Here is a 24,485-nt window from a genome sequence, read left to right as displayed (position 1 = left end):
CCGGCTGTGTCACGGGGAGTGGAACGTGCCTGAGTCACAAACACGCGGGGCTTTTTAAGGCTGGCAAGCGCACGGCCCGTGCTAAACTCGTCGCCGGTCACCACTGCGCGGACGAGGAAACCGAGATGCCGCGGGCGACGAGGGGCGCAGCTTGCTGACGTTTTACATCCTTAAACAGACGTCCGTCACCAGGCTGGGGAGGGGGCGCTCGCGGACTTAGGAAGCGAATCCCGAGGTGGGACAGTCAGGACTCGAGTCCTGGGTTCAGATCCCAGTGTTGTCCCCTTCCTACCGCAGGGGCGGGGGGAGGGGAGGCGGGTCGGCCTTGTTTCCTCCCGGGCTTAGCCGAAGTAGAGAGGAGTGGGGGTGGGGAGGTGCAGTCTGGGGTGCCGCGGCCCAGGTGGCTACAAGGGAAAGGGAAAAGTCAAGGTCATTGCGAAGGGTAAATGAGGCTGACCCCGCCGGATGCCGCTGCCGGACGCACGTCTCACTCCAGCTCCCTCTGACAGTCTGCCCAAGCTCCCCACGTGCACCGCAGCACGTGCGTCCTCCCGCACCACGTGATGCGACCCTCTCCAATCTAGACACGCTGTGGTCGGAAGTCTACAGGCCCCGCTCCGTGCACGCTGGCGCTGCCGGAAACGCCTGCTTGTTTTCCTTTCCGAAGGACCGCCGTATTAGAACTGGGTTTTAGGGAAGAGAAAGAAAGCACATCTCTGCACGTATCCTGCCCAGAAGTTCTCTTTTGTTCTGGAAAAACGACCTCGCTGGGATTTTCCCCCCGGATGGTGTCAGGCACTTCCCGGGGCAGGCCGGAATCGATCAGGGTCTTTCTCGGGTCGGTCGCGGAAGGTTGCGTCACAGTCGCGCGCACGCCCGGCCCGGAGGTGGTGGGGTCGGTTTGAGGCCGAGTACCCATGTCGCTGCCGCGGTACGCGCTGACTTGGGCCCGGCTCCCGGCCCGGGTGGGTTCCGCTCTGCGGCCGGGCCGGGAGCCGAGACCTCGGGCCTTGGGTCGGCCCGCTGGGGTCTGGTCCTCCTCGTCCTCTTCGTCTTCTTCGTCCTCGGGCGGCTCCAAGGCTCCGAACACGTCCCTCTACATTCCGCTGCCCGTGAAGCCGCTCGGACCCAGCGCCACGGGCGACGTGGGGGCCGAGCTCACGCGGCCGCTTAACAAAGGTGAGTGCCGGCCCGCGGACCCTCCTCGGCCTTCTGCGGGCTTCCGCCTCCGCGTCTGCGCCGGGGGGCGGGGCCCGCAGCCTCCAGCCGCCCCCCCCCCAGGGTGATTTCCAGGGCCCCCGGCCCTGCCTCGTCACTCCCCATCCCCCGCACCGTCGGGGCAGGTTCTCTCCGGGCCTCCGTTTCCTGGAGCGTCGGGCCGGATTCATTGAGCGCGCAGTGTGGGAACAGCTCCTGTTAAACTTGGTGCTGACCCTCCCCCGGACAGCGCCAGCGGGCCGGCCTCTTCCCGTCCCCTGTCCCGGCAGTGTCCTCCGGAGGTTCCCGAGCCCGGCAGCCTGCCCGGGAGCGCCGGCTCGGACGAGGCCCCTCACCCCTCTTAGTGCTGGGGCAGCCCCCCCAAGCGTTGTGTCCCGAGCCTGTGCCTTGGAGGCGGTGTTTGGCCTTGCAGACAGAAAACTGAGGCCCTAGACGGCGCTCGCCCCGCGCGCTTCCAGTCGTGGTTTGGAATCCGGAGCTTGTTCCCTGTGCCGGGATCGGGCTCTCCGTGCGCTCCCTCCCCAGCCGGGGCCCTGTGGAAGTCCGCACTGGTGCTGGCGCTTTAATGAGCAGTCGTCGTCCGGGGTTCGGTTCATTCATTCAAACGTGACCGAGGGAAGCAAGTTCTCGTTCTTAACAAGCATCGATGAAACGGGGCTGATGTCAGCATTTTTCTCTTAAAACATGATGCTCAACAATCTGGAACTATGCCCAAAAAGATTGGCCCAGCAGCGCTACTACTGGGCTTCTATCCAAAGAGATCTTAAAGGAGGGAAACGGAGCTGTGTGTGCCAGGATGTTTGTGGCGGCCGGAAACTGATGAACGGATGCCCATCAATGGGAGAATGGTTGGGTAAATTGTGGTATATGAAGGTTATGGAATATTATTGCTCAGTAAGAAATGACCAGCAGGAGGAATACAGAGAGGCTTGGAGAGACTTACATCAACTGATGCTGAGTGAAATGAGCAGAACCAGGAGATCACTGTACACTTCAACAACAATACTGTATGAGGATGTATTCTGATGGAGGTGGAAATCTTCAACATAGAGAAGAGATAATCCAATTCCAATTGATCAATGATGGACAGAAACAGCTACGCCCAGAGAAGGAACACTGGGAAGCGAATGTAAACTGTGAGCATTTTTTTTTTTAATTTTTCTTCCCAGATTATTTTTACCTTGCGAATACAATCCTTCCTTTGCAACAACAACAACAACAAAATTCGGTTCTGCACATATATATTGTACCAGGATATACTATAAGATATTTAGTATGTATGGGAATGCCTGCCATCTAGGGGAGGGGGCGGAGGGAAGGAGGGGGAAAATTTGGAACAGAAGGGAGCACAACGGATAATGTTGTAAAAAAAAAATTACCTGTGTATATGTACTGTCAAAAAGTTATAATTATTTAAAAACAAAACAAAAACATGATGCTCAAGAGCCCCATGATCAAAGTAAATCTCTTGAAACAAAGATCCAGTTGTTGAAGAATTTTACATTTAGCAAAGCTTCAGTCACTCTCTTTCTGAAATAGATTTTATTTTTCCAAGCACACACGAGGATAGTTTTGAAAATTCGCCTCTGCAGAACTTTGGGTTCCCAGTTTTTCTCCCCTCCCCCCAAGGTAACAAGCAGTCTGATGTAGGTTAAAGACTGGCAGCTCTTTTAAACATACTTGCACGTTCCCCTTGCTGTGCTAGAAAAATCAGATCACAAGGGAAACGCCAAGAGAAAGAACAAGCAGACGAGAAGACGACGAGAGCTCTCCGCTTTGGGCATCAGCTGCTCTGTGGAGAAAGTTATTCCCAGTGCAGAGAATAAATGTAACGGGTTAGATGTCATTGCTGAGTCACCTTCTGGATTTGTCATCGGCCTCCCTTTGTGCTTTTCAGGGATTCTTTCCACTTGGTTAGTAAATAAAATATCCTGTTCCTTCAACCGTGATATTTACTGGTAAGACAGAAGAAAACAGCCCTGACGCATGCTGAGGGAACACCCGAGTTCTGTGTGGCTGCTGACTTGGATGGCTAAAGGGACGGGAAAAGAGGGGGCAGCGGGGCTGAAAATGGTTTCCCAAAGAAAGCACCGAACAACTAAGCAGACGAGTGGCTCAGGGCAGGGGTTTCAGGCTTAAGGAAGTAGGAGTCGCCTTCGAAAGGTTCCGGAGCTGATTCCGGATCTGTTTGGGTTGGTGATGGAAGATTAGCTTGGAAGAACTGGTAAGAGAGTTGGACGCCAACAGTTGTGGGGTGCTGCTGGGAGCCTGGCTGCAGGGGACAGGGTCACCCTCTCTGAAACCCCCATCTAATAACACAGGGTCAGACCCCTAAGCCGTGGGGGAGGAAGTGAAAAGAGCAGTGGGTTTGGAGGCCACGGGACCTCACATCCTTCAAACGAGAGACCCTCCTCCAAGCTCAGCTTCTGAAAACCGGAAGCAGGGCCGGCTTCGCCCTGCTTGCACACTCTTCAGTTAGGGGAGGAAATTTTGTTGACATGCTTTTTTACATCACCTGATATGTTTTTAAAAATTTACAAGCATTCTTATTGAAGTAGAAAAAATTTGTTTCTTCACAGTAGACTCGCCAAGCAGACTTCCACATCACCCATTACATTACCCAAATTTCTCCTTGTTTTCCTCTCTTCCCTCTTCTCAGAAACCCATCCCTTGTAACAGAATAAATTTTTTAAATAAAAAAGAAGTAAAGAAACAATAATTAGGAAAATCATTGCAGTTTTGAGAAAATCTAAAATACATATGTAATCCTGTAGATCTCTCCCAAGCCCTTTACAAAGGAGTAGAAGGAGATGTCTTTTGGGGGGATGTTTAACACTTCCTCCCATAGCAATCTCAGTTGACAAATAGTTTAAGGAGAAAAAAAAGAGAAAGCAAATAGCTAAACCCAGTGTGAGAATGTGGGCTGTGCTTTGTGCAGCGGGCCTGGGCTGGCGGTGCTCTTGCCCCTCTGCCAGCCTGGCCTTCCTAGGCGTCCTCGGATGCTTCCAGCCCAGGCCAGTCCGTGCTTTCTTGTACCCACATTTCTCCAGCCGCTCCCCAAAGGATGCTGGCTTTGTTTCCAGTTCTTTTCCTCACAAGTGTGGCTGTAAATATTTTGGTGTGGTATTTTTGACCAATGACCCCTTGGGACCTCATGTTAGGGGTATGGCTACCTTTTTATTTTCAGTTTTCTGTAGGTGTATCCCAAAGAAAATGTGTCAGAGGGCAAATAATAGAACTTAACTCTGTTTTATCTTTCTTGCAGCTGAAGTCAGGAAGATTCTAGACAAATTTTACAAGAGGAAAGAAATCCAGAAACTGGGCACGGATTATGGTCTGGATGGTAAGGCCTGCTGTCTGACTAGTGGACACCTAGACCCTTTTGCTTCCCAGGCACCCCACAGCAGGGGGATCCAAAAAGCACATCTTGGGGCCTTGGACAGTTTGAATAAAGGGCAGGGGACAGGGAGGTCCCCATGATGGGTTGGGCTGCTCAGCCATGTGGGCCACCCACATGTGTTATTGGGGATGCCGGGCCTTGGAATCAGGATGGGCTCTGGGGTTCACAGCTCCATGTTCTCTTCCTCTTTCCCTCTTTATTGAAAAAGCAAGGAAAACAAGCACGTTCCCACATTTGACTTAGGATTTTGTGAGCCTCTGTTTCCTTACCTGGAAACAAGACCGCCGGATCGCTCCTTATATTCTCTAGCGTGTTTTACACAAACCAAGGGCTACATCCTATTCTTAACCTGTGTATGAGTTCGGAGCAGGGTAGTGGGGGGAGGCCCTGGCAGCAGGCCGGCCAGGAAGAATTCAGATCCAGCGTCAGGCACTGGGGAACCGGGCACGGGTATGGGACTCTGGTCAAGTGTGCCTCAATTTCCTCCTCTGTAAAATGAGCCGAAGAAGGATATGGCGAGCCTCATCCTTGCCAAGAAGGCCCCAGATGTGGTCACGGAGAATTGGACACAACTGAACCAAAAGAAGTGAGGACTGAGGTGCTTTCAGGAAAATGGGGTTTCTAGGAAAGACATGACAACAGAGTAACCCAGGACAGGGACTAGGAATCTCCACTCAATAATCTGAAACTCGGATACAGGCTTCTTCTTCCTCCCTCCTCCCTTTTTTTTTTTTCTCCTGAGGCTGGGTTAAGTGACTTGCCCAGGGTCACACAGCTAGGCAGTGTTAAGTGTCTGAGACCAGATTTGAACTCAGGTCCTCCTGAATTCAGGGCTGGTGCTCTATCCACTGCCCCACCTAGCTGCCCCATCCTCCTCCTTTTTTAAAGAATTTAGCACGGTTTTTTTTTGGGGGGGGTGGTTTTTTTGTCTTAATGTTAAAATTAATTTTATTTTGATTTCTGTTTTGCAGCCCGACTCTTCCATCAGGCTTTCATCGGTTTTAGAAATTTTATCTTGCAGTCTCAGTCCTTGGATGTTGACATCCACATCACACTGAATGATATCGGCTTTGGTGCAGGCAAGTAGCTAGGCTGAACACAGGGTCAGGCCTGGATCTTCCCCAGTCACTCTCTTTCTGCTCTTTGTATATTTTTCTCCAAGAGTCCTTGGTCTAGTCATCAATAACTTTCTCAGGAAACAGCTTAGTATTTCAGCTCATGGCTTAGAAGTTAAACTTGAAAGTCTAATTTTTAAAAACTATCCATGACCTCGAGGGGTAGTTGCTTAAGCAACGCCCACCATGTCTGGGTTAAAATGAAGACTCCTGGGCCAGTCCCCAGCTTAGCCCTGTGGTCCCTGGAGGTAGCCCTGGTGCACAAGGAAGGCCAGGCTACCTTTGGGTGGGTAGCAGCAGGGCCCAGGCTTGAGGCAGGAACCTGTTTCAGGAGGGGGGCTGCTTTATGGTCTGGCAAGTCTTGGGCAAATTTAGCTTTATCTGCCCTGGCCCACCTGGGGAGATGAACTGGGTTTTTCTCTGAAGGTCGTATCTCCCAATAACTTAGAACCAATTGATTTATTCTTACCCTTCAAGCCTTCTCTCATTCTCTGCACTTGAGTAGGCACTCTCTTGAGAAGGAGCAGTAGGGGACACCAAGGGAAGGGTTTGAGGGGCCCCTTGTCCTTAGAAACTTCCCCTGTGTTCCCGGAACCTTTCCCCAGCTAAGAATAGTTGAGAAGAGCCTTTCTGTCAGCTCTGCCTGCTGACCGTGTGTCTTCTTCTCCCATAGCTCACGTGGACGACCTTTTCCCGTTCTTTATGAGACATGCAAAGCAGATGTTCCCCATGCTGGCTTGTAAGGATGATCTCCGCAAAATCAGCGACTTACGCCTTCCGCCCAACTGGTCAGTTCTTTGTGCTCTTCTGGTCCTAGAGGTGAAATTCAGAAATGTGCAATTGCTTGCTTGCCAAAAAGCACAAAGCTATAAGATGAAGGGATCTGTATGATTGATCACTGCGCTCAGACCTCGTAAATGTGTTCTGAGAGGAACCCTCTTGTGTTCTGTTCAGTTTTTTTTAATGTTTCTTGGCCCTTGCCATCTGTTTCAGGTGTTGGGAATACACGGATGAAATGATCCATCCTGAAGGAGCGTGCAGTGAGTTAGGGAGGGAAGGAGCATTTGTTAATAGTATCCGTGTGCTGGCTGAGCACTAGGGAGGCAGATAGGAAGGCTTAGAGAGGGGGAAGAGAGGTGCAAATAACAGGAGGAAACCAAGGCAAAGAGGCTGGCCCCTGATGTGGCCCTGGTAGCCCACCTTGTGGTGGGTGAGTGGCCGTGTCCGTGGCAGAGCTCCGTGGACTGCACCTGAGGGAAGGGGTCCCCAAAGTCTGGCGTGAACTCGAGGGTAGTCTGTTAGTGATGGGCATGGTGATGACAACAGAAGTGCACCTGAGAGGCTGGGGTTGTATTTGTCTGTCATTCTCACTGGGACATAGGCAGGGGCCATGTCTCCCAGTCCAGGTGCAGCCACTGAAGCCTAATGAGGTCCTGGGCATCCCTTAGTGTGGAGCGCCAAGAATCCTAGGGAAGTCCTGTCTGTGGAGAAGAGTGGGAGCCAGCTGTTGGTAAAGGAGAGAACAGCCGGATTAGTCCTTTTCTCAAAAAGATTTTAATAGGTAGAAGTGACAGGAGAGACTGCCAGGCCTGAAGGGCCAAGTGTGCAAGGGTGCAAGGATGTGGAGAAGAACATTCCCGGCTGAGGCCGGGAATAGCAGGCACAGCCCCAGCTGGCAGCACAGAGAGAAGGCAAAGCGGGGGTTGTGAGGGGGCACCCCAGGAGCCCAGGGTCAGCAGCTAGAGACTTGAGTCAGAGGGGGTCTTAGCTCAGTCAAGGGGCTGCCTCCTTCACTTGGGGACAAGGTGCCCTGTGTGTGTGTGTGTGTGTGTGTGTGTGTGTGTGTGTGTGTGTGTGTGTGTATGTTAGACAATAAATTCCTGAGGGCCATTTTTTGTCTTTTTTTTTTTTAATCTGTAGCATTGTAATAAATGTTTGTTTACTTGCTAATAGATTAATTGGGTTTTTTTTTTAACCCGAATTTATTTTTATAATAGTTTTTTTTTTCAAAATACATGCAAAGATAGTTTTTGACATTCACCCTTGCAGAACTTTGTGTTACACATTTTTCTCCCTTCCTACTTCCCCCTTTCCTAGACAGCAAATATATTTGTGTAATATGAGCACATTTCCACATCTATCATGCTGAACAAGAAAAATCAGATCAAAAGGGGGGAAAATGAGAAAGAAAAAACAAGCAAGCAAACAAAAGTGAAAATACTATGTTGTGATCCATATTCAGTCCTCATAGTCCTCTCTCTGGAGCCAGGTGGTCTCTCCATCACAAGTCTATTGGGGGGAAAAAAAAATAGGGGCAGGTAGGTGGCGCAGTGGATAGAGCACCAGCCCTGAATTCAGGAGGAACGGAGTTCAAATCTGGTCTCAGACACTTAACACTTCCTAGCTGTGTGATCCTGGGCAAGTCACTTAACCCCAGCCTCAAAAAAAAAAAAACAACAACAACCAAGTCTATTGGAATTAAAATCCCCTCATTGTTGAAAAGAGACAAATCATCACAGTTGATCATTGCATAATATTCATAATATTCATTGCATAATGTTGCTGTGTACAATGATTTCCTGGTTCTGCTCATCTGACTCAGCATCAGTCAGTTCAAGGCTTTCTGAAATCATCCTCCTGACCATTTCTTACAGAACAATAATATTCCATAACATACCATAACTTATTCAGCCATTCCCCAACTGATGGGCATCTACTCAGTTTCCAGTTTCTTGCCACTACAAAAAGGGCTGCCACAAACATTTTGGCACATGTGGGTCCCTTTCCCTCCTTTGATCTTTTTGGGATATAGGCCCAATATTGATACTGTTGGCTCAAAGAGGATGCCCAGTGTGATAGCCCTTTGGGCATAGTTCCAGATTGCTCTCCAGAATGGCCGGATTCTTTCACAATTCCACCAACAATGTATTAGTGTCCCAGTTTTCCTGTATCCCCTCCAACATTGGTCATTATCTTTTCTTGTCATCTTAGCCAATGTGAAGGGTGTGAAGTGGTACCTAAGAGTTGTCTTAATTTGCATCCATATTGGTCACAGTCCTGCTTACTAGGCTGGGGCCACAAGTTGCTCTGATTAAACTTTCCCCTCCTTCTTTCTTAGGTACCCAGAAGCCAGGTCAATTCAGCGGAAGATAGTGTTCCATTCAGGCCCTACTAACAGTGGGAAAACTTACCACGCCATCCAGAGATACTTGGCTGCCAAGTCTGGAGTTTATTGTGGCCCTTTGAAGTTACTGGCCCATGAGATCTTCGAAAAGAGTAATAATGCTGTCAGTATGTTAGCAGCCATTCCCCACCCTTCTTGTCTGAGACACTTGTGGGAATTTCTGTGGGCTAGTCTTAGGGGGAGAGCCACTGGCAGCTTGTAAAAAGCAGGGAAGGAACCCTTTTGCAGCCACCATTTTTTTTCCTTTGACCATTCCTGGGCTGGATGGGCTGACTATAGTTTGTGATTCTCCCCATGGAGCCTTTGTCACTTGTGCTGGCCTTTACTTAAAAACCTAGAATTCTTCTCCTCCCTTCCTTATTCTGAGGGAAGGTGGTGAGATCATTGTTTTTTTCAATATTTTTTTTTTAAGCTTATTTCCCTAGTCAAATGGAAAAGAACATTTTTAAAAAAATTATACAGGTATTTACATTCAGTCTCCATAGAGAACACATATAGTTTTCTCTCTGGATGAGGATGATGTTCTCCATCAAAATTTATTGGAATTGTTTTGGATCACCGAACTGCTGAGAAGAACCAAGTCTGTCATAGTTGCTCATCGCACAATCTTACGTTATTGTATACAACGTTTTCCTGGTTCTGCTTGTTTTGCTCAGCATCAGTTCGTGTAAATCTTCCCAGGCCTTTCTAAAATCAGCTTGTTCATTTTTTATAGAACAATAATATTCCATTACTTTTATGTACCACAACTTGTTCAGTCATTCCTCAATTAATGGGTTGCTACGATTTTTCCAGTTCTTTGCCACTGCAAAAAGGCTGCTACAAATAGTTTTGACACATGAATCCTTTTCCCTCCTTTTTGATCTCTTTGGGATACAGACCCAGCCGAGGCACTGCTGGATCAAAGGGTGTGCACAGTTTGAAAACCTTTGGCCATGGTTCTGAATTGCTCTCCAAAATGGTTGTATCACTTCACCCCTGCTGGGGTCAGTCTTGTTGTGTATCCTGGGCTTTTGACCATACTCTTTGTTCTTCTATCCCTTGTGTTTACTAAAAAATCTCACCAAACTGGTGGAAATCGAGTCCAAGCCCTCTCTGGTTCAGCCATTAACAACCACCCTGTTAGAATAAGTCTTACCCATTAGAGAGAAGTCCTTGTTGTTTAGTGATTGTCTTCCCTTCTCCCCCCTCACCCCCAATCTGCTGTTTAGGAGGTAGAGATTAATTTTCATTTCATGATTGCAGGGTGTGCTCTGTGACCTGGTAACGGGGGAAGAGCGAGTAGTCACAGACCCAGATGGAAAGCCGGCTGCCCACGTTGCTTGCACTGTTGAGATGTGCAGTGTCAACTCTCCCTGTATGTATGAACAAGTGTGACAGAAGCTTTCGAATCGAGCATTAGGTTCTCTAATTTGTGTAGGGTTTGTCACCCTGAAAGTTGTCCCTGGGATTGGGGCTCAGTGGTGAGGTGGAAGAAGCTCTGTGTTGGGCATCTGGTCCACAGTTGTCCTGCAACTTCGGGAAAGGGCTTCAAGTCCAACCCTCAGTTTATCTATCTGCATATTGGGAGAACAGCACAGGATTCCTCTGAGGAAGTTTTATATTCCTTATGATGTCCCATAATCAAATAGGTGTTGGTTGCTTATTTTAAAAAGGTGTTTCTGGTGAGAGTGCCCCAAGCAGGAAGCCTGGCAGCTTTGGGTGAGAGGGGGAGAGCTGGGGGGACGAACTCTAGGCCAGTTCAGCCCCTGAGCCACAGACTGGGCACTAGCTTGGGTCCAGTTGGGGACTCTTAATAGAAGCCCTGAGTCCCTCAGCCCAGAGGCAGCAGAGAATGACCTTGCATTGCTTTGAGTTAGTTACAGTTAAATGACCCCAAAGAGAACCAAAGTGGGGGGAGGAAGGCCCCCCTATGAAGAGAAAAGGAGGTGTTTCCTGTGGCTTCTTCAGGTGAAGGAGCAGGAGGGATTGGGGGACAGACATCCTTGGCGCGTGATGATGGTTCTTTGTGCTCTGAACACTGACCCTGGCTTCTTGTTTTAAGATGAAGTGGCCGTGATTGATGAGATCCAGATGATTAAGGATCCAGCTCGAGGATGGGCCTGGACCAGAGCGCTCCTGGGTTGGTATCCCAGGGTTGGTTCTTGTGGTTGGTGGTGTCGGGCTGAACTGCTGCTGCTCCCGCTCCCCCTCTTCGTGCTCTCCCTCTCCTTTCCCTTCTTCAGCTCCTCCTTTGCCCCTCATCTCTTTCTCCCTCCTCCCTCTCCCCTCCCCCTTCTTCTTCAGGGCTCCTGGAGTCTCTGAGCCTCCAGACCTGGTCTCTTGGACTGTTTTCTGCTAGTGTTCCAATAGTCCTTTCTTCCCTCCCAGGACTTTGTGCAAAAGAAATACATTTGTGTGGAGAAGCTGCTGCTATTGACATCGTGACAGAGCTGATGTACACCACGGGCGAGGAGGTGGAGGTAATGGAGTCTGCTCCTTCCTGCCGGCCCCACGTACTGGGCTACAGTGGGCAGAGCTGTCCCTAGTTAGGCTTCCAGTCCTGTCTTGGTGCCCCTGGGCAGGGCCAGTGCCCTCCCCTTGCCAGGTTGCAGACTTGCCCTTCTTGTCAGCATCTTCCTCTCCCCTTCTATTATCCCCTGGATGCTCTGTGGCCAGGGTGATTTTCCTTGAGTTCAGTCTGAGCAGGTCTGGCCTCCAGGATAATGTACCAGCTCATTTAGCGCAGGAGGCTCCAGCAACTCTGAGTGACGGGCACTCGTGCAACTTTGTGTCCTGTTTCAAAATGGTATTTAGGGGCTGTATCCCACTTTGGCTGGCCTCTCCTGTTCCCTGTCCCTCCCTGAGAATGCAGAAAATTGAGTTTATCAAGGCATTTCTCGAGGAGGGGGAAGCTGGCCCCTCTGTCGCCTCCCCTGACGCTCTGCCACCTCCTGAGCTCCCACAGCTGTGAGCAGGGATGCTGTCTGTGGGGCTGGCCCGGCTTCTGTTAGCCCCAGGGGCCCTGGAAGAAGACTGTTTCACCTCTGCCATCTTGATCCTAGGTTCGGAACTACAAGAGACTCACGCCCATCACCGTGTTGGATCATGCCCTGGAGTCCCTGGACAACCTCCGGCCCGGGGACTGCATCGTCTGTTTTAACAAAAATGACATTTACTCTGTGAGCCGGCAGATCGAGGCTCGGGGACTGCAGTCGGCTGTCATCTACGGCAGTCTGCCTCCTGGTAAGGAGGCCCTTGTGTCTGGGGGGGCTGGCCGAGGCCTTGGGGGGAGATAGCAGGGAGTCAGAGGTCAGCAGCTTAGGCCCCTGAAATGTCTCTGTTCATTCTCAATCGTGGAAATGCCCTTAGTATTTGGGAGGAGTTTTCTGGGTCGGGTCTGTGCCCTCCAGGGTTCTTGGGGTGTTGAGAGGTCCGCAGAAGCAGGAGTAAGGAGGGCTTGGTGTATGGGGGGCAAGAGGGCTTCTTTGGGGCTTTGGAGCAGGTGGGGAGAGGAGCGAGCCCCTTGTGGGGCACTTCAGTGCCCTAGATCGACATAACACTGTCTTGTGACTGATGCTGTTTTAGGGACAAAACTTGCCCAAGCGAAAAAGTTTAATGATCCCGATGACCCGTGCAAAATCCTAGTGGCCACCGATGCCATTGGCATGGGGCTGAATTTGTGAGTACTGGGTTTTGAACTGGGGGAAGTGGGTGGGTTTCCGTGGGCTCTGTGGCCAACCTGCTGTGGGGGAGGGTCGGTCCAGCCCCCTCCTAAGGGCCCTTGCTGTAGAGTCGCTGATTCCTAGGCAGGCACAGGGGCAGTGGGGAAATCTCCTCTGTTAAAGAGGGTCCCTTGGCCCACAAGGGGACCTCTAGGCAAGTCACCTCCCTTATTTTTGGCCAGTTGGTCATTTTTATTTCTTGAACCCTGATATCACAGGACGTGTCCACATCATGGGTGATATCTTGGGATGTCGGTGCACTTCTGTCTCATGTGTAAATGGGATGTGCTTGGTAGAAGGCTTTCTCATGAATTCAGAGGCTGTATAACTCTTAATAACCGGCCCCTACCCTCGTCGCCAGGGACTCTCATAGCCTAGTTAATCAAAGGTTGTTGCCCCTTGCAAGGGAAGGAAGGGAGAAGTGTTCCAGGGGCCTATGTTCTCCTCTGTAAGTGATGCTGCACCTGAGCCGGTGAGATCATCCTGTGATCTCTCTTGTTTGACTTCGTTACAGGAGCATAAAAAGAATTATTTTTAACTCTCTCATAAAGCCCAGTATCAATGAGAAGGGGGAGAAGGAAATGGAGCCAATCAGCACCTCGCAGGCTCTGCAGATCTCCGGTAGAGCCGGCAGATTCAGTTCCAAGTTTAAGGAAGGGGAGGTTACTACCATGTACTCAGAAGACTTGAAGTTGTTGAAGGATATTCTGAACAGGCCCGTGGAGCCGATAGAGGTGAGCTCAGCGAGCATCTGGAGGCCTCTCGAGGAGGAAGCTTCCTGGGACCAGAGTCTGTGCCGTCCACTCTTAGGGAGATAGCAGGGAGTCCCTGGAGCCTGGGAGCCTGGCTGTGTGGGCCTGGAGGGGCCTCGGTTTTCAGTGTATAAAATGGTATTAATGACCCTTAACCTGCATATCTCAGAGCTGTTGGAGAAAAGTGGGCTTCTGAGGCTGCATTTGGGAGTGAAGAGGAGGAGGATGGTAGAGGAGGGTGCAGGAGCTGGTCAGAATTGGGAAGATACAACAGCCTTGTTCCTGCCCGGATTCTTATCACCAATGTCTCTCTGGAGCTATTTGGGATGGGTGGGGGCCACCCCAAGATTTGGAGAGGACTTCCTGTCACTATGGTAATGGACTGGTAATGGAGCTAGGAAAATGTCCATCAGAAATGGAAGCCGTTTCTCTGTTTTGCTGTCAGTGATGTGGACCCCTCATTGGTGCTGGTGGTGGATAAATGAGCCATGCTTGAGTTTGTCAGTGCACAGAAATCCCCGAAGCTGCCCCAGAAATGCGAGCTTTACTTGCTTAAAGCCAGGATGGACAGGCTCTTGCTATGGGGCCGCCATCTTGCATACTACTGCCCCATTGAGTCAGAGAAGAGGTCAGGTGACATGAGGAGCAAAGCCAGCATTCAGCCCCTGGCTCCTTGGATTCCTAATCCAGAGATTCCTCCGCCCTGTCAGTGGGCATTACTGGGCCCTGTGGGTCAAATGGAGGAATAAGGAGCTGCTGGTTGCCAGTGATCTTTTTCCTGGCATAGCTCTGGTTTTCCATCCCCACCATTGGTCACTGGTCAGCAGTGAGGCCTGTGGACCTTTCCTTCTCTTGAGCATCTTCGGCTACGTCGGGCCTTAGAACTGTTGGGAGTCACCCTGAATCACCGCTCTCTTAGTAACCAAACCATTTCTAGTGCAAATCACTTTGATTGAAGTGATGTGTCGGGAGCCATTTGGAGTCAACCATTTTGTCTCTGAATATGAAATCTCGAGTTCAATTCTGCAGATCTTAGGTGACCGCTGCCTAACTGTAGAGGAGGGGGGAGGTTTGAGGAGGTTTCTCATGTTTCTTGGGTGATTCCTGAGTTCTCTTCCTTTTAATCCTCCTTAAAGGCAGCCGGCCTCCATCCTACTGCTGACCAGATCGAAATGTTTGCGTATCATCTTCCAGACACGACGCTCGCCAATTTAATTGTGAGTAGACATTGAGCATTGACTTTCCTCTGTGTTCCATATCAGTGAAAATGTTAGCCGTGTGGCAGCTGTTGGTTCTCATCGTGAACATGTCTGCGACAGCTGGATGTGTTTTAATGTATCATACAACTTTCTAGTGCTTCAGGGCTGCAAGTCCTGTCTTTCAAATGTCACTTCAGGTTTTTTTCATTTTTCTCATCTGTGCACCTGCAGTTGCCTCGTGGTATTGGGGGGCAGAGAGTCCGCCGCGTGGCCTGGACCCTTAGAGCTGGGTGGTCGCGAGGGCCTTGTGGGGTCTGGGGGCTCGGGCTAGCTATGAAGTCTTGTCTCCTCTCCCAGGATATCTTTGTGGACTTCTCTCAAGTGGATGGGCAGTATTTTGTCTGCAATATGGACGATTTCAAGTTCTCGGCAGACCTCATCCAGCACATCCCCCTGAGCCTGCGGGTGAGGTACGTGTTCTGCACGGCCCCCATCAACAAGAAGCAGCCATTTGTCTGCTCTTCCCTGTTGCAGGTGAGTGTCTCCCTGCCTTCCTCGGGGCCTTGGGTCCTGGGGTGTGGGAGGGAGGGGGTTGGCCTGGAGAGCACTTAAAGCACGGGGAGGGACCAGAAGTGGGCAGGGCCTTAAGCACCCTAAGTGCCCCTGGCGGGTCCGTGCTTTGGGGCCTGAGGAGGGGGAGCAGTTGGGGCCATGTGGGCTCTCCCCATCCTGAGCCCTCCTCTTTGTGCTCCCAGTTTGCGAGGCAGTACAGTCGGAACGAGCCGCTGACGTTTTCCTGGCTGCGCCGGTACGCCAGGTGGCCCCTACAGCCTCCAAAAAACATCAAGGACCTTGTAGAGCTGGAAGCCATCCATGACGTTCTGGATCTGTACCTGTGGCTCAGGTAATGGCCGGGGACAAATGGGAGAACTTTAGGAAGTAGCTGGGTTTCTCTCGGGCTTTAAGGGGGCAGTGATGTCTGTCATCAGTCTTGGAGGAGCCAGTGCAGATGCCTGCGTGATATCTGAGCTGGCCGGCGCTGTAATGTGTCGGTGCCCAGTGAAGGTCTTTTTTGAGCAGGTCCCTGGCACCTGGGGCCGGGAAGATGGCGGCAGTTCAGGCCCCAGGGAGCAGCTCCCATTCTGGGTTACTGATTGCTGGCCTGGTTCTTGCACTGTGGGCCCCGTGAGGCTTCTGAGAAGCAGCTGCTTTGTGCTCTGCAAAATGGGGGGGAAAGGTTTCCCCCCTCCTGCTATTTACCACGAATGGGCTCTCAGGGCCTCATCTCGGCCTCAGGAACAGCATTTTAGCAGGCTCTGCCTAAGGATTGGGGCCTTGTGCCTTTGGCCCAGGAGGCCTCCAAGCCTCCACGGAGCCTTAGGGCTGTCCTGGACCGGTCCTTCTGGAGCCCACAGACTGAGCCTGGCTGGGCCTGTCAAGGCCAATGGCCAGCCAGGGATCCAAATGGCCTTTTCCCCTGGTGATGCTGGTTGACTCAAGTACCGGGGCCGGGCTGACACCACTTTTCTTTCAGCTACCGGTTCGTGGACATGTTCCCCGACGCCATCCTTGTCCGGGAGCTGCAGAAGGAGCTCGACGGCATCATCCAGAAGGGTGTTCACAGCATCACCAGACTGATCCGCATGTCTGAGTCCCAGCGCATGTTGAACTTGAACAGTTTCCCGGCAGGAAAGCAGGGCCTGCCCGGGGCCGCCAAGGCCGCCTCACCGGACACAGCGGAGGCCCAAGTCCTGGAGGCCGCCGTGGTGGAGGGCCTGGCCTCCAAGTCGCTGGCCTCGAGGCTGGTGCGGCAGGGGCGGCTGACCCCACACATGCTGAAGCAGCTGAGGAAGGAGTGGCTGAAGCAGCAGAGCGAGGAGGAGCAGGACAGGCCCCAGGACAACGGCCCCACGGGGAGGCTGAGGCCGAGGAGGAGGAGGGACGACCCCGAGGCCGACTAAGCTCTAGGTGCGAAATAAAAGCAACATTTATTTTGAAAGCCTCTTTGTGAGTTGCTTGTGATGCCAGCTGCTCTCCCTTTGGGGGCCACAGGGCAGCTGGTGTTGGGCTCTGCTCACTGCAGCCCCTCCCCCCACAGTCCCAAGTAGCCAGAAGGCCTCCAAGTGCCGCAGGAATTGTTCCCCTTCACCCAGATCTTCCCCGGGTTCTCCCCCTTTCATCCTCTCTTCACACGTTACCTGTTGCCAAGTGATGAGCATCCCCTTCTGGTCCAGGGTTTTGCTACTACATACAGAGCTGCAATAAACGTTTTTGTATCTATGGATCCTCTTCTCTCTCTCTCTCTCTCTCTCTCTCTCTCTCTCTCTCTCTCTCTCTCTCTCTCTCTCTCTCTCTCTTTTTTCTTTTTGTATTGCTGGCTCAGAACAGACGCAGTTTAGAGACTCGTGGGCTTGTCTGGGCCATCTTTGTCTCTGTCAGCAGGGCATTTATGTGCCTGCTTCCCTCCAGTCCTTCCAGTGATTGTCATTTTCCTTCTTAGCCAGTCTTGAGAGGGCTGAGAAGCTCAGGGGGCTTCTGATTGCACTTTCTGATTATTGGTTTTATCCTGTGGCTACACTGTAAAAGAGTATTTCTATAACTGATGAGCCACGGGGCTGTATTGGCTGCTCAGTCCTTTAAAACCACCTTTTACATTGGTTGTTTCAATATCTGTTTCTGGACCTCTTCTCCCAGTTTTCTGTAGCGTTTTCTAGAATGAAATCCTGATTTACTATGTTGTATCCCTCAGGTATCCAAGAAAACTGGTTCATTCCTAGTTAGGGTCAGAGGTGAAACTGGGCTGATGCACGGCAGACCCTCAGCCTCCTGGATCAGCCTTTCACCCAATGAGGGGTTAGAAGTGATGGGGGGGTGGGGCTGGATTTAGTCAGGAGCTCCCGGGCCATCAGCTGCCTTTCTGGACTTTGGTGACTGTCAGTCTGTATGTAGGGGAGGGATTTGAAGTAGGTGAGCTCTGTGGCCCATCCCTCCCGGCTCTCAGTCCTGAATCTGGGTTAGGCCCAGGACAGCTTTGGGCCAGCCCCCATGGGTCCTCGGCCTGAGCCTGGGTTGTGGATGCCATTCACAGTACAGAGGTTGCTGATAAACGTATGTGATGAATGGTAATATACAGTTTAACTGAGATGACAATCTCTCCCTTCTGACCTTTGCCTCTTGAGGAACAAGACATAAATGCGCTGCCTCTGGCCTTGAACCATTTGGGGGGCTTCTGCCCTTCCGGAAATTGCCAGCCTCCTCTGCCCTGGGTTTCATTTGGCTTCTCTCTTCCCCTTTGGAGTGGAAGAGAAAGTCATGTTCTTCCCTCAGGAAAATTGCTACAACAGGATTGACCCGCCAAGCCAGAGATGGACCCTATTTTATTTAATTGTTGTGATGGGATGCCTCTCTGACGTAAGGGTCCTTCCAGATCTCTTTCCACTTCCACACTGAATTTTTTAGAGGTGGGGACTCATGCTGGGAGCTTGGAAGTCCTGAAATCCCATGAGTGACAAGGGTAGTTGAAAAGTGGCCACAGAAAGGGTTCAAAAGCAGTTGGACGGGTAGCCAAAAGTTTTGGACAATCAGCCCCCCTCACCTGAAGCCTCCTGAGCTTGCTGCAGGAAGGGTGTGGCTGGGGGAGGGTCCAGGATCCAGGCTCTGCTCCTACTCTTCCAAGTTAGCTTGCTGATCACTGTGGCCTTGGCCTCGAATTAGCCTCCTGTGGGAAGCCGGAGGCTGAGGGCAGGAGGCGGTGTGGGTTGGAGTAGAGACTTAAAAGGAGCCGTCTTTGAAAGGAAAACAGTAGAACATGTACTGAAGGGATTATACTAATCGCCACATCAAGCTGTGTATTTTATATATGTTATACTAATCACCACATGGAGAGAGATATAATAGATATATATTTGACTATGAAAGTTTATATATATTTAATTCAAATTAAAATGCTTTATCCCTTTTTAACATTGCTGTCCTTTGTTACTTCACATTATTATGTCTGGCCCCACTAAGAACACACACTTCTATCTTGTTCAAGATAGATTTGGGGTGAAGCCCTTGCCATCTTGTACAAGGTTGGCCGACCGATCCTGGGTGTTTTGTACCTGCCGTTTGCCAGGGGTCCCAAAGCACCTCAACGTGCCTCTGGGTAAGGGTTAGCTTCCTGGCTGGCCCTGCGACCCGAGTCCATTAATCAGTGGGGACAGAAGCTTTCTGCGGCTTATTTGGCTGCGTGGATCTGTGCTTATTAGGAATGACAAAGCCTCTAGTCTATAATTTCTGAGTATCTGTGTCTGAGAAATGCTTAGAAAGGCAGAAACAGTCATAAGGGCTTCCAAACTTGGCCGCTCTTCTGGTGAGCTGCAAATAAACGTGGAATGCTGGTCTTTGCTGGTGTATTTGTATGGAGTCCTCCCACCCTTCCCTTCTTCAAAGCGAGCCTTGTTCAGGAGGAGGAGCAGTCGTTTCTGGTTCACTGAAAAGTGAAGCAGACTGCAGATGTCCTCCTACTTTCACTTCAGAAGTAGTTGTTTATAAAATTAAAAGTGGTGCTTAAGCTGTCACATGATTTCAAGCCTGATACTTTTAAGGAAAGTCAGACTGGAGATGAAGTAATTCCTAGTGTCTCCCACTATTACCCCGACAAGTTGTATTTTTGTTTTTTGGTTTTGTTTTTGTTTTTTGAATAAAACTAAACTGATTGGGATGCAGTTTGAACTGCAGTTGTAAGCCTCTAACAAAATGTGTCATGTTTATAAAACTTCAGAGCTGGCCAACCCATCGCCAAGGTCCTCAGCTCCGACATTGCATTTTTCCTTTGTTGCATAATCGCTCTGGGACAGTGGCCCTTTTCATAAGTAAGTGGGAGCAAGAAAGGACCTCACAAGTTATTATGTGCAGGAGTCCAAAGCTTTTTTGGTCCCCGTGGCCTTTCAGTAGCCCCAATTCAATGTGAAAGAAAATAAATTCTAGAATTTACTGCATAACTACAAAAAGAAGTTTTTCAAAAAGAAAAGGATAGAATGTGAGTCAAAAATTTTTGTCACTTCATTGATTGCAAGTCAATTCTTAATAAATCCTGAATTCTAAATAAATATGCCCCATTCCCCCTTTTTGCTTCAAGTTAAGAACCCCTAACTTAGTTAATTGTCTTGTTTTATAAGTAGGGAAACTGTGTCCTAGGCAGAAGACAATGGAGTTGGGATAAGTAGGATTAGGGGAAGAACTGGCATTTAAATCCTCCAGTTTCCCAAACCAATGGGTCTGGGCTCTAAAGTTAGGATCATTTGCAATAATTGTGAAAGTATCTTTATTTAATTTAAATTAAAATATTTTATTAGGTCTATATGGGACCTTGGAGTTCATATAATCTAATAAAAAGATCAGATTGGGTTTTTCAAATTTTTCACTTGGATTTTTTACATAATACTTTTATTTCTTTGAAAATTTTTATTTCTATCTTTTATTTTTATATAACTTATATATTTCCCCTTATTCTTTAAATTTTTTTTTCCCTCTGAGGCTGGGGTTAAGTGACTTGCCCAGGGTCACACAGCTAGGAAGTGTTAAGTGTCTGAGACCAGATTTGAACTTTGGTCCTCCTGAATTCAAGGCTGGTGCTCTATCCACTGCACCACCTAGCTGCCTCTCCCCTTATTCTTTTCCCTCTTCAACAATCCTTGTAATTAAAAAAAAAAAAAAAAAAGGATTTGAAAAAATTAAATAATTAGCACTTTAAAAGTGTGACATAATCATCGTTCCGCAATCACTGACCTCTTCTCTGCAAAGAAACAGGAGAAGGGGTATTGTCGCCATCTCTTTAGGGCTAAGTTTGGTCATTATAATATTACAGCATTCAGTTTTAATAATTAGCTGGTTCCTTCTAGTTACATTGTCATCACTGCATAGGTTATCCTGACTTTGCTTACTTCACATTGCATTAATCGGGTTTTCACTGCTTTTCTGAATTGAATTCATCAAAGTTCCCAAAATCTTGATTTTTCATGGTCTCACGTATGCCTTTTACATGGCAGGATTTTAAAGGAATTGAATTGAGGTAAACTGAACATGCATAAAAGTAGGGTAGGCCGTGGATGATGCATTTGATTTGTGGACCGTTCCCTGATTCACTTCCCAGAATGTCTGACTGAAAATGAGCAAGATGGGAGCTGTTTGGCCACTGGCTAAGCATTCAGGAACAACTCTTGGGGTAGAAGTGGGTCTACAACGAGATCCCCTGCCAAGAAGTCTTTGGGAACTTACTGAGATGAACATTTCTACATAATGTGATGTCTGTTGCCATAGAGACACCATGGTAACAACTGCGAAAACTTTGGAAGTTTCTAAGCAGATTCTCTTGGGAGTTTTTTCTCTTCAGATACAAGGAAGGTGCCCTGAAATTTAATTTATTTGATAGGGGACATCCCCTCATGGCTCCTGTAAAAAGGGAAAAGAACTCAAGGGAGCTTTCCTTCAGAAAGGAATTTGGATGTTTCCAAAGAATCCTTGACCTGTCGCTGCATTTCCAGGGAGAGGGGATAGATAGATGCATTCCGTGGCTTCGTGATTAGGCGTGTGCTTCTTTCTAAATAGTTATTAGAGGCTGCAAGGTTTGCAAAGCAGTTTACATATATTCCCATAACAACTCTGAAGTAGGGACTACAGATGATGTAGCCATTTTACAGATAGGGAAGCTAAGACAGCGTGAGTTGCCTGTTTCTGGCTTATAGTAGTGTCTGCTTTAAGAGGTAGGGTTTGAATCTGGTGTCACCAATTACAGATCCTTGTTGAAATAACTCTTCATGCCCCTAAATATTATGAAATGGCTAAGTCTGACTGGAGATGATTTTTTGTATTTTTCAGCTTATTTCAATGCCCAAACACGGGTTTCTGGGTGGAACAGTGGCGGGTGGGAAATGATCCCAGGTATAGGGAACTTGGTTCTGGAGGCTAAGATTCCCAGCTCCCTGTATTTTGTATTTGATCTTAGATCACTTACTTTTCCTGAGCCCGTTTCCTCAACCTTAAAATGAGGGAATTAATAACATTCTGTTGTGCTTTAGAAATGGTGGAAAGGACAGGGTGTGGTGTGGTGGAGAGAGCAACCAGCCCTAGAATCTGGAGGACCTGATTTTAAATTGGACTTTAGACACTAGCTGTGTGATCCTGGACAAGTCACTTAGCTCCAGTTATCTCCCCAGAAAAGAGAAAAAATGGTGAAGGGATTGGTTTCAAAGAAATTGTAGGACTGATACAAAGTAAAGAGAGCAGAACCAGGAGAACAACGTATACAGTAACACTGGAAAGAAAAACATCTTTGCTATCCTGCCTTCTTTGCTCTCTGGAACATCATATTCCAAGCCCTCTGGATCTTTAATGTAAAAGTTGATACAAAGTAAAGAGAGAAGAACCAGGAGAGCAACGCATACAGTAACGTTGGAAAGAAAAAAAATCCTGGGCGAGTCTAACGGTGACTCCATGATATTTGAACTTTTACTTTCTGGCTCTTTGACCTGGGAGTTCTGGAATTTGGCCATAATAATCCTGGCACTTTTCATTTTCAGATCTAAGGAGAAAATCGGTAGATGCTTTCATTTTCTATTTTATTTTCTGATTCTAGGATATCAGCAGTTTCCTTTAATAATTTTTAAAATTACATCCAAATAGTTGGGAAATGGCTGAACAAGCTGTGTTTATGAATGTAATGGAATACTATTGTGCAATAGAATGATAAACAGAGTGAAAGAGAAAGAAATGGAAAAAAATAGAATGGAAGGAAATGCATACTAATCATGACTGGATGGATTGAATTCACTGATAAAATGCAAGTGGATAGCAGAATAGATTAACAACCCAAATTTTACAGTGTGTTTACAAGTAACACTTGAATCCTAACTGTGTGACCTTGGGCAAGTCACTTAACCCCAGCCTCAGAAGAAAAAAAAAACAAACCCAAGTAACAGTTGAAGTAGAGATACACATAGGATAAAGGAAAGGAACTAGCAGAATCTATTATGTTTCAACTGAAGTAAAAAAAATTCAAATTCTAAAGAATGAATGGACCAAAAAACATCATAGAAACAACTTATTTAAAGAGAATGATATTGAGACAATATACCAAAATTTGTGGAATGTAACCAAGGCCATTCTTAGGAGAAATCTTATGTCTCTGAATACTTACATTAATAAAATAAAAAACAGGTCAATAAATTGGGAAGCAACTAAAAAAAACAAAAAAAACAGAAAGAGAACAAATTAAAAATTCTCAATTAAACACCAAATTGGAAATCCTGAAAATCAAAGAGATTGATAAAATTAAAAATAAGAAAACCAGTGAACTAAATAAATTAATAAAATTAAGAGCTGGTTTTATGGGGAGAGTGGGGAGAATGCAGTAAAATAGATAAACCATTGGTTAATTTAAATAAAAACAAACAAACAAACAAATTACCAGTACCAAAAAATAAAAAGGATGAATTCACCATCAACAAAGAGGACATTAAAACAATTAGGAGCTATTTTGCCCAATTACATACCAATAAATATTTTGTCAATGTAAGTGAAATGGATAGAGGCTTCATCTCACAAATATATAGAAAATGGAGTCAAAGTTATAAGAAGACAAGTCATTCTCCAGTTAATAAATGGTCAAAGGATATGAACAGACTGTTTTCAGATAAGGAAAACAAAGTTATCTATAGTTAGGGAAAAATGCTTTAAATCACTGTTAGAGAAATACAAATTAAAACAACTTATAGGTACTACACATCTATCAGATTGGTTAATATGACCGAAAAGGAAAATGATAAATGTTGGGAAGGATGTGGAAAAATTGGGTCACAAATGTTCTATTATCAGTGGAGCTGTGAACTGATTCAGCCATTTTGGAGAGCAATTTGGAACTGTACCCAAAGGGCTATAAAACTGTGCATGCCCTTTGATCCAGTGATGCCATTAACAAGTCTGTATCCCAAAGAGATTAATTTTTTTTAAAGGAAAAGGCCCTATATGTAAAATATATATATATATATATATATATATATATATATATATTTGTAGGAGCCCTTTTGTGGTGGCAAAGAATTAGAAACTGAAGGGATGCCCATCAGTTAGGGAATACCTTAGCAAATTGTGTTGTATAAATGTGATGGAATACTATTGTGCTATAAGAAATGACAAGCAGGATGCTTTCAGAAAAACCTGAACTTACATGAACTAATGCTAAGTGAAGTGAGCAGACCAAGAGACCATTGTACACAGCAACAGCAATGTTGTATGATGATCAACTGTGAATGACAACTACTCTGAACGAGATAATGATTTAAGACAATTCTGAAGGATCTATAATGAAAAAAAAATCCCCAGAGCAAGAACTGATGGAATCTGAATGCAGACTGAAGCATAATTTTTTTTAAACTTTCTTTTTCTTGGGTGGGTGGGTTTTTTTCTGTGTTCTCTTTTAACATGGCTAATATGGAAATGTTTTGCCTGAGTGCAAACATGTATAATCTATGTCTAATTATTAATCTTTTCAAGGAAGAGGAGAGGGGAGAAAGAGAGAATTTGGAACTCAAAACTGTAAAAAGATGAAGAAAAATAAAATATTAAAAAAGATATGAACTAATAGTCTTACTAGTTGGGATTGAAGAGGGGAGGGAAAGGAACATATTGCAATACATATATATATATGTTTATTTATTTTTTTTTCCACATTGCATTTTATTGGTGTTAATGAATCTTCCTTTCAGGAGAGAGGTTCTTAACTTAGGGGCTGTAGACTTTAAAACATTTTTTTATAATTATCTTAATTTAATTGACTTCCTTTTTAATTTCTAATTCTATGTCTCTTAAGTATTTGAAAACACAATTCAGAGAAGGAGTCTCCTAGACACTGCCACAGGGGTCCAGAACATAC

General features: G+C 47.5%; 1 protein-coding gene across 5 annotated transcripts; it reads left to right on the top strand.

Moving 5' to 3' along the window:
* Positions 1–36: 36 nt before the first annotated feature.
* On the top strand, positions 37–16,571 carry SUPV3L1 (Suv3 like RNA helicase). 5 transcript variants are annotated; one of them, XM_074296562.1, is made up of 15 exons: positions 37–235; positions 4,484–4,561; positions 5,590–5,697; positions 6,407–6,521; positions 8,852–9,020; positions 10,163–10,274; positions 10,962–11,039; positions 11,288–11,379; positions 11,962–12,142; positions 12,485–12,578; positions 13,136–13,355; positions 14,510–14,590; positions 14,930–15,106; positions 15,328–15,476; positions 16,107–16,571. In XM_074296562.1, the coding sequence occupies exons 4-15, from the start codon at positions 6,436–6,438 to the stop codon at positions 16,531–16,533; spliced, it is 1,866 nt and encodes a 621-aa protein (XP_074152663.1). In that variant the 5' UTR covers positions 37–235; positions 4,484–4,561; positions 5,590–5,697; positions 6,407–6,435; the 3' UTR covers positions 16,534–16,571. The 5 variants fall into 5 exon arrangements, with proteins under 5 accessions (XP_074152663.1, XP_074152664.1, XP_074152659.1 ...); XM_074296563.1 differs by having other exon boundaries at positions 83–235; positions 8,852–9,009; XM_074296558.1 differs by lacking the exon at positions 37–235 and adding an exon at positions 837–1,179.
* The last annotated feature ends 7,914 nt before the right edge of the window (positions 16,572–24,485 follow it).

Source organism: Sminthopsis crassicaudata, chromosome 2 (genome assembly GCF_048593235.1).
Source record: "Sminthopsis crassicaudata isolate SCR6 chromosome 2, ASM4859323v1, whole genome shotgun sequence".
Lineage (NCBI taxonomy): Eukaryota > Metazoa > Chordata > Mammalia > Dasyuromorphia > Dasyuridae > Sminthopsis > Sminthopsis crassicaudata.
The sequence above is the reverse complement of the archived record's forward strand: the minus strand, read 5'-3'. Positions and strand labels throughout refer to the sequence as shown.

Coding starts and splice junctions, on each gene's coding strand:
- SUPV3L1 (XM_074296558.1), top strand. CDS start 918: ATGTCGCTGCCGCGGTACGCGCTGACTTGGGCCCGGCTCCCGGCCCGG. Junction 5,698..6,406: donor TGATATCGGCTTTGGTGCAG/GCAAGTAGCTAG, acceptor CTTCTCCCATAG/CTCACGTGGACGACCTTTTC. Junction 11,380..11,961: donor CCACGGGCGAGGAGGTGGAG/GTAATGGAGTCT, acceptor TCTTGATCCTAG/GTTCGGAACTACAAGAGACT.